The sequence below is a fragment of the Macrobrachium rosenbergii genome, chromosome 30 (assembly GCF_040412425.1).
Source record: "Macrobrachium rosenbergii isolate ZJJX-2024 chromosome 30, ASM4041242v1, whole genome shotgun sequence".
Taxonomy (NCBI): domain Eukaryota; kingdom Metazoa; phylum Arthropoda; class Malacostraca; order Decapoda; family Palaemonidae; genus Macrobrachium; species Macrobrachium rosenbergii.
Genome location: NC_089770.1, coordinates 14,660,320 through 14,675,216, shown reverse-complemented (window position 1 = coordinate 14,675,216; position 14,897 = coordinate 14,660,320). Strand labels below are relative to the sequence as shown.

The following is a 14,897-nucleotide window of genomic DNA, read 5'->3' as shown; positions in this document are numbered from 1 at the left end:
ACGATGCTTGGCTAATGATGTTAGCCAGATTTTCTGTGGAGGTAAGCAATTTTCAGCATTGGTAAGCGGTTTACTGGCGCCGATAAGCCGCTTATCGGCACCAATAAGCAGTTTATTGGACTTACAACATTGTAAATGCCATTTACTGTCATAATTATCTGCGATTTTCGGTTATCGGCGCTCGAATGGGAACGGAACTCCCCCCCCCTCGTTAACCAGGGACTGCCTGTAATTGGAGACCCCACTCAATGGAGCTTAACTGATCGTGCAGCATAAAACACTGGCTCACCTGAATATGTGGCGACTGTAAGATTGCGAAGAGTTCAATGGCATCGGCAGATGGAATGGTACGATAGTGGATCTCCCGCATGATCGAGATTCCGATGTCTTCTGCATTTGACAACAGTGGCTGGCAGACTTTCTTGGTGCGGCTGATCTGCAATGGAAAAGAATGGCTTAAAATGGTTTCAAATAAAAAGAAAAAGTCAAACTGAAAATAGAATAAGAACATGCATTATTTTGTATTTTTTTCATGTGGCTACCCATGAATAACTATCAGATAGACATAATTTTTAAGGCTAAATATTTTGAAAATCTGGGCTAGCTTTAATATGCAGAACCTCTAAAAACAATTAATTTATTACATCGTTTGTCTAACACTAGTGCTAGTTACAACTTTACAAAACTACTGTACAAAATAAATAAAGTTCTATATTTGGTTTGAAAGAAAACTTCTGATAATATGATAATAAAAATGAGATACTTTTTTGCAAAAGAAAGAAGAGGTACTGACTCCAATTTACATACATACTATATATGTAATGGTGGAATACAAATACTGTACTGCTTGAACAATACTGTACATTCACCAGGAATATTCTGTACAAATACAAGCGAAAAAGCTAAGCTCAAGCTACAGCAGAGAGCATATGGAGCTGGCTGCAGTACAGGTGGTACCTCTCAACACCCCAGCCCTTCTATTGTGTGGAAGGTCAGTGCACATGCAAAAACTACACCTTTGTAACTAGGCCCCTAATGGAGTCACTATTGAGAAAGTGCTGTTAAAGGACCTCACGGTTAAAGGACCTTCCCCATATTTTGCTATTTAGCAGAAGAAGAAAACATTTAAGAGCAAACAAAATGAATACAGTGAACCCCCTGTATTCGCGGGGGATGCGCCCCACACCCTCCCGCAAATAGGTAAAATCCGCGAATACTTAAAACCCCTCTAAAAACACTTAGAACGACCCATTTTGATAGTTTAAACACAGAAAAACCCCTGTAAAAATGCATATACCTGAGTATTTTAATAGTTTTATGACAAAAAGTGCATTTATTCATGAAAATTATATGAAAATACAGTAATTAGTGAATATTTCTCAGTGTAAAATACCGCGAATGGGCGAATTTTCCACAAATAATGGCTAGATATGTTCCACAGAAAAACCCACGAATGTGTGAGTCCACGAATCATGAGAACGCAAATACAGGGGGTTTACTGTAATAGGAGGTGGGGGGGGAAAGGCATTGAAAAACCTGAAAGACAACATACAATCAAAGCACGTATTCAAGCGAGTCAACTCACTTTATTATGTACATGGACAAGAGCTTGCAACTCCCTTGACTTGAGCAAGTCTGCAAGGAACCCAAAATCATCCTCGTCACTGTCTAGCTGTACCCGGGCTTTTTCGAGGGAGGACAGCAAGCCACCCAGAGCTGAAAAGAGTTGTGATATTGTTCACTTGAAAATAGATGAGGGAAACACAAGCCCTTTCAAAACTATAAGCTTCTTTTTCTTACACAGTGAAGACTTATTGCCTCTCATAATTCTAAAACCACAGCATGAGAATACAGTACTTCATTTCTTCAGTACAAGATATTTAAAAGCATACTGAAAACCACAACACAATGGCATATCTTCCAAGATTATTAGTTTTCATGTCAATCACAGTTTTTAACAAGATAAAATTTGGCAATGAATTCAAACTTTAATACAGCAAAGGCTCAATAAGCTGTTAATAGAGTTATCAGTTATGTAAGGATGGTTCTCTCGATTAATAATGATCTGTATCATGTTTTCACCATTTTTTTATATTTTTAACAAAAGACTTTCTCTTGCTCAATATCAAATGCTGTTAAGTAGAACTTCAAGGTGACAATAAATTAGATTTCTCAGCTCTGATAAATGTTCTTCGTTCATTACAAAACTATTAATCATAACTAGCCTCACTTCTGTGCAGACAGCTCTCTGATCCCAGCAACTCCATCAATACTAAAAAACAACTACCCCACTAAGTTGCTCTTCAAGGAATAACTTATTTTGCAATTACTAAGAAACTCCAATAATTCCTACTGAATTATTCATTCACCTTCTACCTCTTCTACACTCTGATGGTCGTATGTAGTGAATGACAAATTTTACATGTACTTTTATTAGCATCTTTACCTTCTCAACCAACTTGCCACAGAGTTTATGTGGGTATCATTTTCCTTTGTTTCAGTGTAATTTCCTTTGCATCTGGGATTGCACACTTAACATTATGAACTTGGTTTTTGTAGATGCTATTATGGGATTCCGTCAGCAGTAATTTTAGGTGATAATTTATGTAACTGTAATTTTCTTATACTGTACTAGGCCATTTGTTTTACTTTCCAGTTTCACAATACGTGTAATGGGTTACCTTACCTTAGGCTGTCTGTTTCTGTATGCTGGCACATTGTCTGCACAGAAATAAGGTTATTTACAATTGGCTCTGTATAAAACATGTTTTTATCATGAAAAAATATTTTTTGGAATTAAAATATGTCACCTGTCAAAAGAAAGCAATTATGTTCAAATTTGATTTCTGGAAATGAATACTGAACATTTATGTTCAAATTTGATTTCTGGAAATGAATACTGTACTGTAACTTCAAAATCTGACAACAGACCAGAGGTAACAGTTAAAAGAGCAGTCTGCAAGTTTCCAATCAGACCATGGACTTAATCCCACACCCACAGATTAATTGCTGGTCCTTGCTCCTCCGAAACCAATTCAGGACATTAACGCTTTCTCATTCAAACTACATTCTCCAGTGTCTTAAATTATACACAAGAACTCCTACATCATCCCCACATCCTAAGATGCTACAGCATTCAAGGTTAATATACCACTATTTATAACAGGCCTATAATGCGTGAGTTACGAACATAATATGCAGTATGAGTTAATACAGGATAATTCAGTTAATCTACACATGCCATAATCAACACACCCCAAACCACTTAAAAGTTGTTACATCCCAAAAACAACATTAGTGAGTGGATCTTTAAATTATTCAGGAATGATAAAACATCAAATCACACCAAACTGTATGGAAAAACCAAAATCATACACCATACATTTCAAGGTAAAAAATTTAAAAAAGAATAAGATCTAGATCTTAACCCTTTAAGATTCTAGGGGTCCCAAAACTCATCTTGCAATCATGAATCTGGCTCTTATGCTGATCACTCACTTTATATTTTTTTTGGTATAATGCTGGTTATGTTGTCATTTTGAAGCTGAATACTCTTACTTACTGTTGTATATTCAAAGATGGAAAACAACAAAAAATTAAAGTCAAAATGAGGTACAGGCAGTCCCCGCTTACTGGCAGCATTGGTTAACGGCGATCCGGTTTTATGGCGCTTGTCTAATGACACTGTTAACTGGATTTTTGGCACCGGTAAGTGGTTTATTGGCGTCGGTAAGCAGTTTACCAGTGCCAATCTCCGGTTAGCTGCACCAATATCCATTTAACGGCGCCGTTGAGCGGTTTATCAGTGCTATTATCGCCAATTTTTGGTTAGTGGCACTCGGCCGGGAACGGAACCCCTGCCGTTAACAGGGACTGCCTGTATTGACGTTAGCAGGTAATTTCCTACAGACAACATCATTTGTAGTCATCATACTCTCCGGGGTTGACATTTTGCACGACTGCAAATGATGTCATCAGACTCTTCAAGGGTTAAAATAAATCCTTGCCTTTAAACTAGAAATCAGACTCTGAAAGCATACTGGAAAATACATTTGCATAAGAACACCTAAAACCTTCAAAACTGTAAATACATAGAACTAATTAAAAAAAATATCTAAACACAGCCCAGTAATTCTAATTGTAAACAAAACTTCATTAAATTACCTGAATCACAAATAGAAATTGTAAAAAAGAAGAATGCAGTAGTAACTCACTGGTGTTGGTGAAGTAATCATTATCATAATTAAATCCTAATGACAGAAAATCAAATTCAGAGAAATGGAACACTACTTCTTTAAAGGTACACACTAAAAGGCATTCTAGTGTAAAAAAAAAAGTAAGTACAGGACTAAATATATCACCTCAAAACAAATGGATTTATTTGATAAGATTTCCATATCCATGTCAAATGATTTAATACCATAATTAGCCTTTACTCTGATTGAAATGGACCTAGTCACACCCACTTGCTGAAAAGTCCTACTGCACATGCCCAGCTTGCAATCTATCATCCACTAGTGGGTTTGTATAAACACTTGTTTCATCATAAAACATACTGTTATAAGAATTCCACTGATCACAATTACCCTGAACCACAATTTTAAGTGAGAAAAAATCATAAAAGCCTCCAAATAAAATAAAAGACCAAAGATGAAAGTCCACAGCACATGTAAGACATACAATGGAGTCCACGACAACCTTAGTACAGTAATCTGTGTAACTTCCACAGTAATGAATGCAATGTTAATATCACCACAAATAGTATGTGCACAAAGCACTCTAAGCATCAAGACAAGTATTTTGAGAAAAGTACCCCTGTGTATGCTACAGGGAAGCAGGGTGAAATCATGAAGAGAAGGACAATGAATGACTTGAATTTCTTGACCTGCAATGCATGAATGGCTGTGACAATTACTGTAAACTAAATCAAGGACATCTAGAGGTACTGCACTATCAGCATATATAAAAGCATGTCAAAGAAGCTTTCCAAGGCCAAAAGCTAGTTATGCAAATAACAGAATTCCTGGAAACAATGAATATCATGGAAGAGGAGGGCACTGGAATTTTGAGCGTTTTGATCCTGAAATGAGCTGTGTGAGGACCTAGGAAACTTTTAACTTTGCCCAACCAGGAACCTGTCATAGCCAACATGAAAGGTCCTCAGAAAGTCCAGTTCTGGCAACTCAAAGAGAAGAGATTGGTGAGAATGAGAGAGCGGAAAGAGCCAAACTGATGGAGAACATGGCTAAGTGACAAAGATACTCAAGAACAAAAATATGCTGGTAATGATAAGTCACTGACTGGAAACAACACATTAAGATAAAAAACTAACTAAAAATTATAAGAAATTGAATTACAGTACAGGACTTCAGAATGTTCTTGAAAGCAAAAAGCACAGGAAATGAAATTAATCTCTTGTGGAATGGTAACATACCTATACAGTATGTTTACAGTATGTACAGCTTTGGGGCAGATTCCAAGTAACATACATATATGTTCAAGATTTCGTGCCATATAGTTTGAACAAATTTTGCGGGAAACATGTTCAGATCACTTCCACGGGCCGTGTATGATTCATGGGAACTCTTACCCAATTCTAATAGCTAGCTGGTACAGGAGAGAGAGATCAGTTTGCCTTGAGATGTCACAGGGGAATGTTGTCCACCATTCCCATGCAAGGACATCTTGTAAATATTTTACAATAAATATACTCAGAATTTGTTACCGATTTTAGTTCTTATCTTTTGGAAGAAGCCCCGCACAGGGTTGGAAATATTCACTTTCAACTTCCCTGGAAGGTACAGAAATTTTTTTAGAATTTTTTTTCTTATACCATGTGTGTATATGCATATCTTCCTCTTTCCATTTTTTAAAACTGGCCATCCTTAAATTTAGCCCGGTCTAGGGGTCAGCTTAATATATATTTAGCCCGGTCTAGGGGTGAGCTTAATATATATTTAGCCCGGACTGTGAGGGTTAATAATGTAGCACATTTACTCATGTAAATCATGGGAAACACAGCATACTTCCAACTCCATAGGAGTCGAAAAAATTAATGGCACTGGTTAGCAGACTGTGGACATGTGGACATTGCCTGACGTGTGCAATAAGACTTTTCTTGCAAATATTTTTCAGTGTGACTTTGTCTGTTTCACACGAAATAAAGGATAAGTATACTGAATGCATAATGTTTAACACACAAATCTCAGTGCTAGATGCATAGACAGCTGGTATGTAGGAACTGTACTTAAAACTATTTTCTGTATTTACAGGAAACAATGACTATGAAATGACTTATAAACCCTTTCAATATACTGGCATGTGTAATGCAGTATCTTGTTGCATAAACCTAAGGGATTACAGTTTTTCTATACCTAAGAATAACTTTTCAATACAATAAGAAACCTGTAACACCATGCAGTGCAATATTTTTTGTTCGTACTAAGGTACTGTAATGCAAGCAGAGAGCACAAAACTAACAAAAGGTAGTATGGAACCCTTTACCAAAAGCCAAGAAGTACAGTTCCTGCAACTGTAAACTGCAATTTGAATTAGTAAGCTCACAAATATATAGACAGCTACAGATAGCTTGAAAAAAAGCCACTTTTATGGTAAAGTAAAACAGTTAATTTCCTTGTCTGCCAGGTGTACTTGTAACTGGAAGGGTATACAGCACAATTTCCTTGCTTATAATGATGAAGAGGTTTTTAATAATGTACTGTACAAGGATTTTATTTGACCATAAGGTGGGGATAAAAACACTCACATGTATAGTCCTACAGTTAATAAGGCTACACTGAATTTAAAATAGAAATTATGATTTTCTTGAGTATGATGCAAAATGCCAGACACTATAACACTAATATTTAGGTTTATGTGTACTATATGATTTTAAGGGTATTTATGACATTAGTGAAGGTTAAAATAATAAGAATATAATCTTTACCATATACAGTACCTAGTTACTAAAGTACCTACAGAAAAACAGTCTTGACTCTACATATCAGCACCTAAAATCTACTACATGAGGCTACTACATATACATATTCATATTCAATCTTAAAGCTAGAGGCAGAATCTGTCACTTACTGAATTTTTTCTCATTACCTTTCTTACAATAAAAACTACATAAATCATCCTGTTACCTTGCAATAGCATAGTACAGACTAATAGAAATTTTTATAATAAAATTTATGTTTTGAATACTCACCTCTCTATTATGATAGCTGCAATTCCAGTGTCTGGCGTGAGGGCGATAGTGTGTGAAAACTAAAAAATTAATTGGATTGCTTAGTTTGAAGCGTCTATTGACTCCTACCTTTCGGGTGAATGAAGCGTCAACTGCTTACCATTCAGTTTTTTCTCCCTCCACATCAATGGGGTGGTTGGGGGGATGATACATAATAGAAAGGTAAGTATTGATTCTCTATTATGACATCTGATTTACACACTGAAGAAAAGGAGGTGGGAAAATGCGGCAAGGACCTTTGAAAGATGTTGGAGACCCCTTGCAAGGGATACCACGCTCAATCTGATGAAAGTGGAGCAAAAGGCCTTGTGCCTAGGGCGGCAGAGCAAAGACAGTAAATGAATGAAGGGTCTTACCTATCTCAAAATATGCACCTTTTTACTCCCCCCAAAATTTTCTAAATAGGAAAGGCTCGAGTATAGCTACCCTCATTGTTCAGGATATGAGTTTCCCCTGTCATAATGAGGGGCAAAAGTGCTCTGCATGATTTGTACTGAACCTCTACATATCTCAAAAAGTGGTTTTATTAACAATACTCAAGACTGGAAGCTGAAGGTAGTTGTCACTGCTCTCACCTCACAAGCTTACCATCAGGAGTGGTAAGAAAGAGGAGTCTAGATTAGTGTGTGCTTCCCTGACCAGGTTCTCAAACAGAGAGGCCATGACATTTTTTGTCATAGGTCACTCTAGTTTAGAACACTGTCTGAGGTCCTTAGTCCTTTACCCTTAGAGACTGCGCTGTCACTGGACATAGGGAGGAGGCTTTACCCATCAGTTTCCCTAAAGAAAAGCAAAAAGCAAACAACTGTTCTTTGTGAAGTATGGCCCACACTGCAGGAAGACCTGGCATTCCCTGACTGTACAAAATAAAAATCTTAATCATCAAATCTTTTAGGAAGGGTGAGTTTATGAGTATAAATCAAGGAATAATTAAATGCATAAGCATTACATGAAGTCCCAGGCCAGTGGTTTAATTAGAGATTAACAAATCTAGATTTAAGGAACTGAAGGCTTCCTTAATGTCTAGGTTAGCAGAGAGATCCAGACCAGACTATCTTAGCACGGATGCTAACATGAAGGAAGCAGTGCCCCTTAATAGCAAGAACAGACAAATCTTTAGTGTAGTGTAAATAAGTAAACAACTTCATTAGGTTATTATAGATGTATGGGTGCAGGAAATCCTCTTGGAAAAGCACCAAGTTCTAAAGACTGACCACAGTCTCTCGCATAGTGCATTAGTTAATTGCCTTCTAGAATTAACGACTTATCTTCTGCATTCCTGGAAAAAACAACTTGTTTGCAAGAGACAATCAAGATTCTCCATACGGTCAGCTGAATCATGGGGAGGTTCTAGTAAAACCTCATGCATCCAGGGTGCATGACAAGATCCCTCCTTACAGGAAAGGATCTATCACCTTAGAAAATTTGGAACCATTCCCTGTGTGGTGACCATGGGGTCACCTAAGTCATATGTGAATCGCTGTTAGCCAGAATTTGTCATAACCCTTTGAATCATAGCCAGAGCGGGGAAAAGTATAGAGGTCTAGATAAAACCAATCCAACAGCTTGTGTTTATTTCCCCAGCTTTGGATCCTGAACCGGCAGACAAAAGTAGAATCTTGTGGCAAAGAGATCTAGAAGGGGCATACCCTCAACTCCCATCGGCCTTTTTAGACTTGTGGATGCTGAGTCCATTCCAGAGACAGAACTAGATCCTCCCTGTTCAGTTGACTGGTCAAAGTTTATTTCCTGGCACAACTGAGGGAAAGAGACATGCTCCTTCCTTCCACCCAGATGAAAATGCAACTTGATCAGGAAAAAAACTCTGAGCTGTGTGCCTCTTAATTGCTTAGCTAAGCCAGTTCTTGCCCTGAAATAGCTCTTCCAATACTAAAAGGATCTTCTACACTAAACATCTCTAATCAATTTATGTGTAGCTCCCATTCCTCTGCAGACAAAACCTGATGTGCCTGCCGGCTGCAACCAAACCTCAACATTCAGTCGACATACTTGAATACCACGTGAGGTCTGAGCTCTTCAACTGGAGGGAAGCACCTTATAAATGCCGAGAACAATGACTCCACTATCTCAAGGGCTTCGAAATCCGTGGAGACTAGAAGTGCATGAAAACTGGTTGATTTCTTATTCTCTTGATTCTTCAGAAAGAATTGGATTGGCCTCACCCTTAAACTGGTTCCAGTTTCTCCTTAGAAGATTGACTTTCTCTCAGGTTTCCCCTTGGCTGTCATCTAGACTTAGACAGTTGTCTAGAGAGAGGAGCAACAGGAGAGTCTACTCGCTCAACTGGGACAGGATTCTTGTAAAAGCTTGGGGAGAAGCAAAAAGAGGAAACTAGCATTCAGCACGTCTACCCACTGCTTCCAATCTTCCTCTGGATCGCCGCTAAAACCAAACCTGTGACCCCCAAAATAAAAGGAGTCAGGCAAACAACAAAAGCTTGCTTTGAGGCATTCAGTGCTGGTCTTTATAGACTTACAGATTTTAGGTATATATGCCAAGCACTGGGGCAACTTGGGCAATTGTAGAAGCCATGAGACGACTTTATAATAAATTCCACTGTCCCTTACAAAAGAAAATCTACATCTCGCTCCAGATCCACTCCAGGATCTGGAGCTTTATCTTGTAATGTAGGTAGGAGGGGTAAACTAATGGTTAACTCGCTAGGGGAGCCAGGAAAACGGAGTGCTGTAACACTCCTTTTCTTGGCACTCTGCACTAATATAAAATGCAAGCTCTTGCTGTGGTTAAGGGCACCTAAACACCTTGTGGTGGTGGTTAGAAGTTTGGGTTTGTGTGATGAGGTTTGTGTTTTGGAAGTCATTATGTTGTTTCATTTGTCTTCTTTTCATATATTTATTTTATATGTCTGTTAGTATGTGATTGAAAAGCATCTGAACCGCGGGCAACAAAAAAAAAACCTGGCCATGAAGATGCCAAACCTCTGTGCTACTCAAACAGTAGCAATAAAAAGGTGCATGTTTAAAGCCTGTTCAGGGAAGGAAGCACATGTCGACGCTGTAGAGGAGACCTAGCACAGTGCTGCACCAAAGGGGACAGTGATTTAGAACGAGCAGACCGATTCGGCTCGTATGCTTGATCCCTGATGTTCAAATAAACCTCCTGAACGTCAGACTAATGACATGGAAACAGACTGGCAGACCAAACCTCTAAGAACCCTAGGAAAAGGGAGAGCTGCTACCTGACAAATCATACAAAGATGAGAAACTCTTACTTCTACCCTCACATCCTGTCCTAGTGTTACAGGTGTAAGAATCTTTTTCTGTCTTTTCCTAATATTACCTGCCTCTCTCATCTGTTTATACTTTAAATAAACATTCATTACTTAATCTGACCAAGCAATTGACTGACCACAGTGATCGTTAAAAGAACAATCCTTCTTCCTATATTTAAAACATACGCAGTAACCATCATAAACATAATAGTAAAGCTGGGTATACACCGTCTTACCTTACAGGCTCAAAAGAATTAGTCTTTATCCTCTTTGGAAGACATCCTATATAAAGACAAAAACCAAGATAAGCCAAACACCAAAATCCCAAAAATGATGTAATCGTTAACAATACAAAGTAAACAAAGCTCAATAGTTCTCGCAGGCCAATGACAGAGAAAAAACTGAATGGTAAACATAGACGCCTGAATCACTCGAAAGGTTAAAACTGAACGATCCTATTAATTTTTTAGCTTTGACACACACTATCATCCTCCCACCTGGCACAGGAATTACAGCTATCATAATAGGGAGGTGAGATTCATTTCAAAAATTCTATTTACTGATAATTCTGACATCATTTCTTGCAGTGACAAGGACTTTAGGTCATGCTTTGGGGAGGGGAGAATATGATTCAGATAACTTGGAAGTAGTTTCTCAAAAGATCTGTCTATACATGTACAATCCTAGTGCCCTTTAGGAATCCCTAGCACCCTAGGGAAGGATGACTCATGAAACTCTATGAATTTGAGCTGCCAAACACCTCAGCATGACTTATGAGCAGTTTCTCAAAACCCTCACTGATGGATAGCAAGTTCCCACCAGACATGGAAGAAAACTTTTGGATTACAAGGAACATTTTCAGTATGAGCTTGGTTTGTATTCAAGGGGAAAGAACTTGTCCTTGGTATCATGAGGGCTTTCTGATAGCTGAAATGAAAATGCAATCCAAAAGGCTCAAGTCTCACACAGTTCAAAAACTTGCCTGGAAAGTCTAGAAGAACAGGTAAAGGAGGAAAGGAAAGGAATGACCCCTAAACACAGGGCAACTTTTCCATAAGGATGCCTGCCTTAGATGCAAGGATGGAATTATGGAAATATTGCAACATGGCATACCAATAGGCAAACCTCAAGATGACAAATACAAAGGGTTGGGTCCTGTAAGATACAAGAAGACAGAAAAGGAGAAAAACCCCACAAATCATGAAAAACAACTAGCAAGGGCTGGATGACAAGTGGCAAATAAAAGGTTGATACCTTCGAAACACCTGAAAGGAAGATGGAGAAAAAGCTAACAACTGAGAAGGCAACAGGGAAAGTAGCAAGCATTCTGTCCCAGTGTCATATAATTTCTGGAATGAAAACTTAATTTACTGAACAAATGGATTTTTAGGACTATAATTTTGGAAGGCTTCAAAACCTAGTCACCAAAATTTAGTTTCCTGTTATCATGGCTTCCATATTCTTGGCTGCTGACCTTATCTGTGACCATTCATGCTTGTTTCATTAGAAAATCTTACACCAGATGGAGATTTGGATCCATGTGCATAAATTGCGTTGCATGGATCTATGTCTTGCATTACTTTGTACTGTATGTTGCTTAGGGTGTTCAGGAGTAAAAGCACAATTCCTGGGCATTTAGTACAAGCATTTCCCCTCCTTGGAAAATGTCGTTGCTGGAGGAAGTGTGATGAGTATATTTACGGACTCAAAAATTGTTACCTCTAACAACTGGGAATGGAAGTACTGTAGATGCCTATTTAAAAAAAAAAATCACCCAAATTCAATACAGGTCACAGAAAATTTATCTACATTTGACCCACATCACTTGGAAGATTACATTCGAAAGGACTTGTGAAGAAACAAATAGCCACTGCAGCGATTTTGACAATCAAAAAGCTTATGATAAAACAGCACTCAGGGCCACCTACCTTTACTCAGAAATAACTCCTTTAAGAACATACTTTCTGAGTGCAGGTAGAAATCTAATTCAAGAAACACAATCTGGAAAATGGCATCCCATATCAAAGTATTCTGGGTATCATATTGTTCCTCCTTGTCATCAACGACAAAAATCTTTTACTAAAGGGCATTAGGAAGGTTATGGTGTTTATGGATAATTTGGCTATACTGTAGTTCATACTTCCTCAAACCTACAAGATCATAGTGGCTACAACAATTTTTTCAGATCTTCGCATCACCTGCATTGAGAAATTACTCATAATTGTATTTCTGGATCAAAGTAGTCTCCCCCAAAATGCTGACCAACCTTGTGGCAAAAGGACATATCATAAAGCAATAGTAGAACTGACCTTACACCTAACTCACATCAGTATAGTCAATACAAGCAATATCAAAAACTATAAAAAAGCTGATCCAATGCCACACTTACATACACAAAACAAGAAATGAAAGGCTAATGCCACAATTTTCTTGTTAACAAAACAGAATTAGAGAAGAAAAACCTTAAAATTAAAACAAAATTCTTCAGCAAAATTTTCTTAAAATTTATGGACAGTAGAACCTACAGACTACATCAAATTTAAAAGCCTTTTCCCTTGTCATTCTCTTCCTGGATGCAGTTTCAAATAAATACTGTTTTTGGTACTTAAAAGTATATAGTAAGCAATAAATGAATGAGACCTTACAAGAGAAATCCTGAATAAAAAAAGTTTTCATTTGAACATTCACTTTCCTCCATACAATTTCTGATGTACTTTATACTAGCACTCTGAAAAGTAATCAGTCGCAAACAGATTTAGGCACAAATTAAACCACATTTTACTTGAGAGGCTCCAGGTGCTATTCTCGATATAATGTGACCATGAAACAGATACTTATTGTCTGTTTCGTCTGTGACAGGTTACAATTTCATACAAAATCTTGCAGAAAACAAAAAGAATGCTTGGATTATTTTGCCTGGTAACTAGTCATCCACTCCTCATAACATTAACCATGTGTTACAAAGACGAATCTGGTAAATACAGTATATGGTATTTAAGCCAAAGGCAGCAATGCTTCTGATAGCGTACTGCAAATAAATATTAACGGACAAGTAAAATGTGGGTAACTTGCATGAAGTAAACATTGAGAAACATCAGATACAACCTTCCATACAAAATACCAATACAGTATTAAAAAAATCAGTGCCTCTTTAATATCATGTACATCATCAATGAACATAGCCCTGCAATGTATCAGACATCCAGCAATCGTGAAACTGGTGTATACAAACAAAATACGTGTCCCTTACGTGTCATGATCTTACTACATTTTCCAAAACAACAACTTTCACATACATTTCCTGTCTACTTTTTGGTCCTATCAAAAATAACAGGAAAAAACCCAGTCCTCAGTTGCATCCATTACCTCACATGGACTTATTCAGATGTCACAAGTGTAAAAATAAAGTGTATTCAGCTATAATTAAAAATCTCTTTAAAATTTATCACATCTGTAAAACCATTCCAATAGAAACAGTCACTTTTCATGAACTGAACTGCACTATATACTTCACTCCTTGAACACCATACATTTCTAAATCTTAAGAAAACTTCAACCAAGGTCACACTAAAATACAAATGCTGCATAATGCTTGGATTTAGTTTCAGATTCTAACACAGCTCTGCAAAACTTCAGATATGGCTACCACATCTGTCGATATCACACTCATACATTATGTTAAGTACAAAGCTTAAGAGTGCAAGAGTTCTACTATTATTAGTTCAGTTTACTAATGCAGTACAAAGATATTATGGAAAGTCACAGGCTTGCTCAACAGAAGTAAAGCAAAGCGAAAGTTTGTTAGTTCTGAAATTTCACAGTGAGCGACAGAGCAGCACAGTATACTGAAAAATGCACAGAAATTAGCCTGAAATACAGATATTTAAAAAAAAAAAAAGGATTTTTGAAAAAAATGATACAGTAAGAAAATACCACTAAATCAAGTATAACTTTAATGCAAATAAAATATGATAAAGAGAGATTAAGAACATTAGGCAACCAATCCCATGTGGTGCTTTTTTAGAAACCTATGCTCTCAGGGACAAACATTTTTTCCCCAAGTACACAGATCTGTCACAATGCTTGCAGAAGAATTTATAAGCCCCCAGACTGTGAGATGGGAGAAAAGACAGACTCGAGTTCAAGAGAGATAATTCAAGTTCTTTACTTCTTGCAACTTAGCAATGCAGAAATCAGGGCTAATGAGGAACTGAAACAAAACGCATGCGTGCGGGCATGCACGATAACTCACACAGGCTACCTGAATCTCCTCCAGCCATCACAGCTGTCATGTCGGTGTTTGTCTTACCACCACCAAACCTGGAAAATACAGAGACCAGTTAAGCACTCGACAATTATCACAGCACTAGTCTGAACTACGTGGCCATACCTATC

The 14,897-nt window shown here is 37.6% G+C and overlaps 1 protein-coding gene across 6 annotated transcripts in view; it reads right to left on the bottom strand.

Moving 5' to 3' along the window:
- The window catches only part of metro (membrane palmitoylated protein 7-like protein metro), a 40,598-nt gene that overhangs the window by 21,671 nt on the left and 4,030 nt on the right, over positions 1 to 14,897 (bottom strand). For 3 of the 6 annotated variants that reach the window (XM_067131856.1, XM_067131859.1, XM_067131857.1), the window contains exons 2-4: positions 14,764 to 14,822; positions 1,586 to 1,716; positions 290 to 436 (exon numbers count right to left, since the gene is read on the bottom strand). In XM_067131856.1, coding sequence (XP_066987957.1) covers positions 290 to 436; positions 1,586 to 1,716; positions 14,764 to 14,794 — 309 coding nt within the window. In that variant the 5' untranslated portion in view covers positions 14,795 to 14,822. Of the gene's footprint in view, positions 1 to 289; positions 437 to 1,585; positions 1,717 to 14,754; positions 14,823 to 14,897 lie in introns of all 6 variants that reach the window. The other 3 variants (XM_067131858.1, XM_067131854.1, XM_067131855.1) reach the window with 1 other exon arrangement.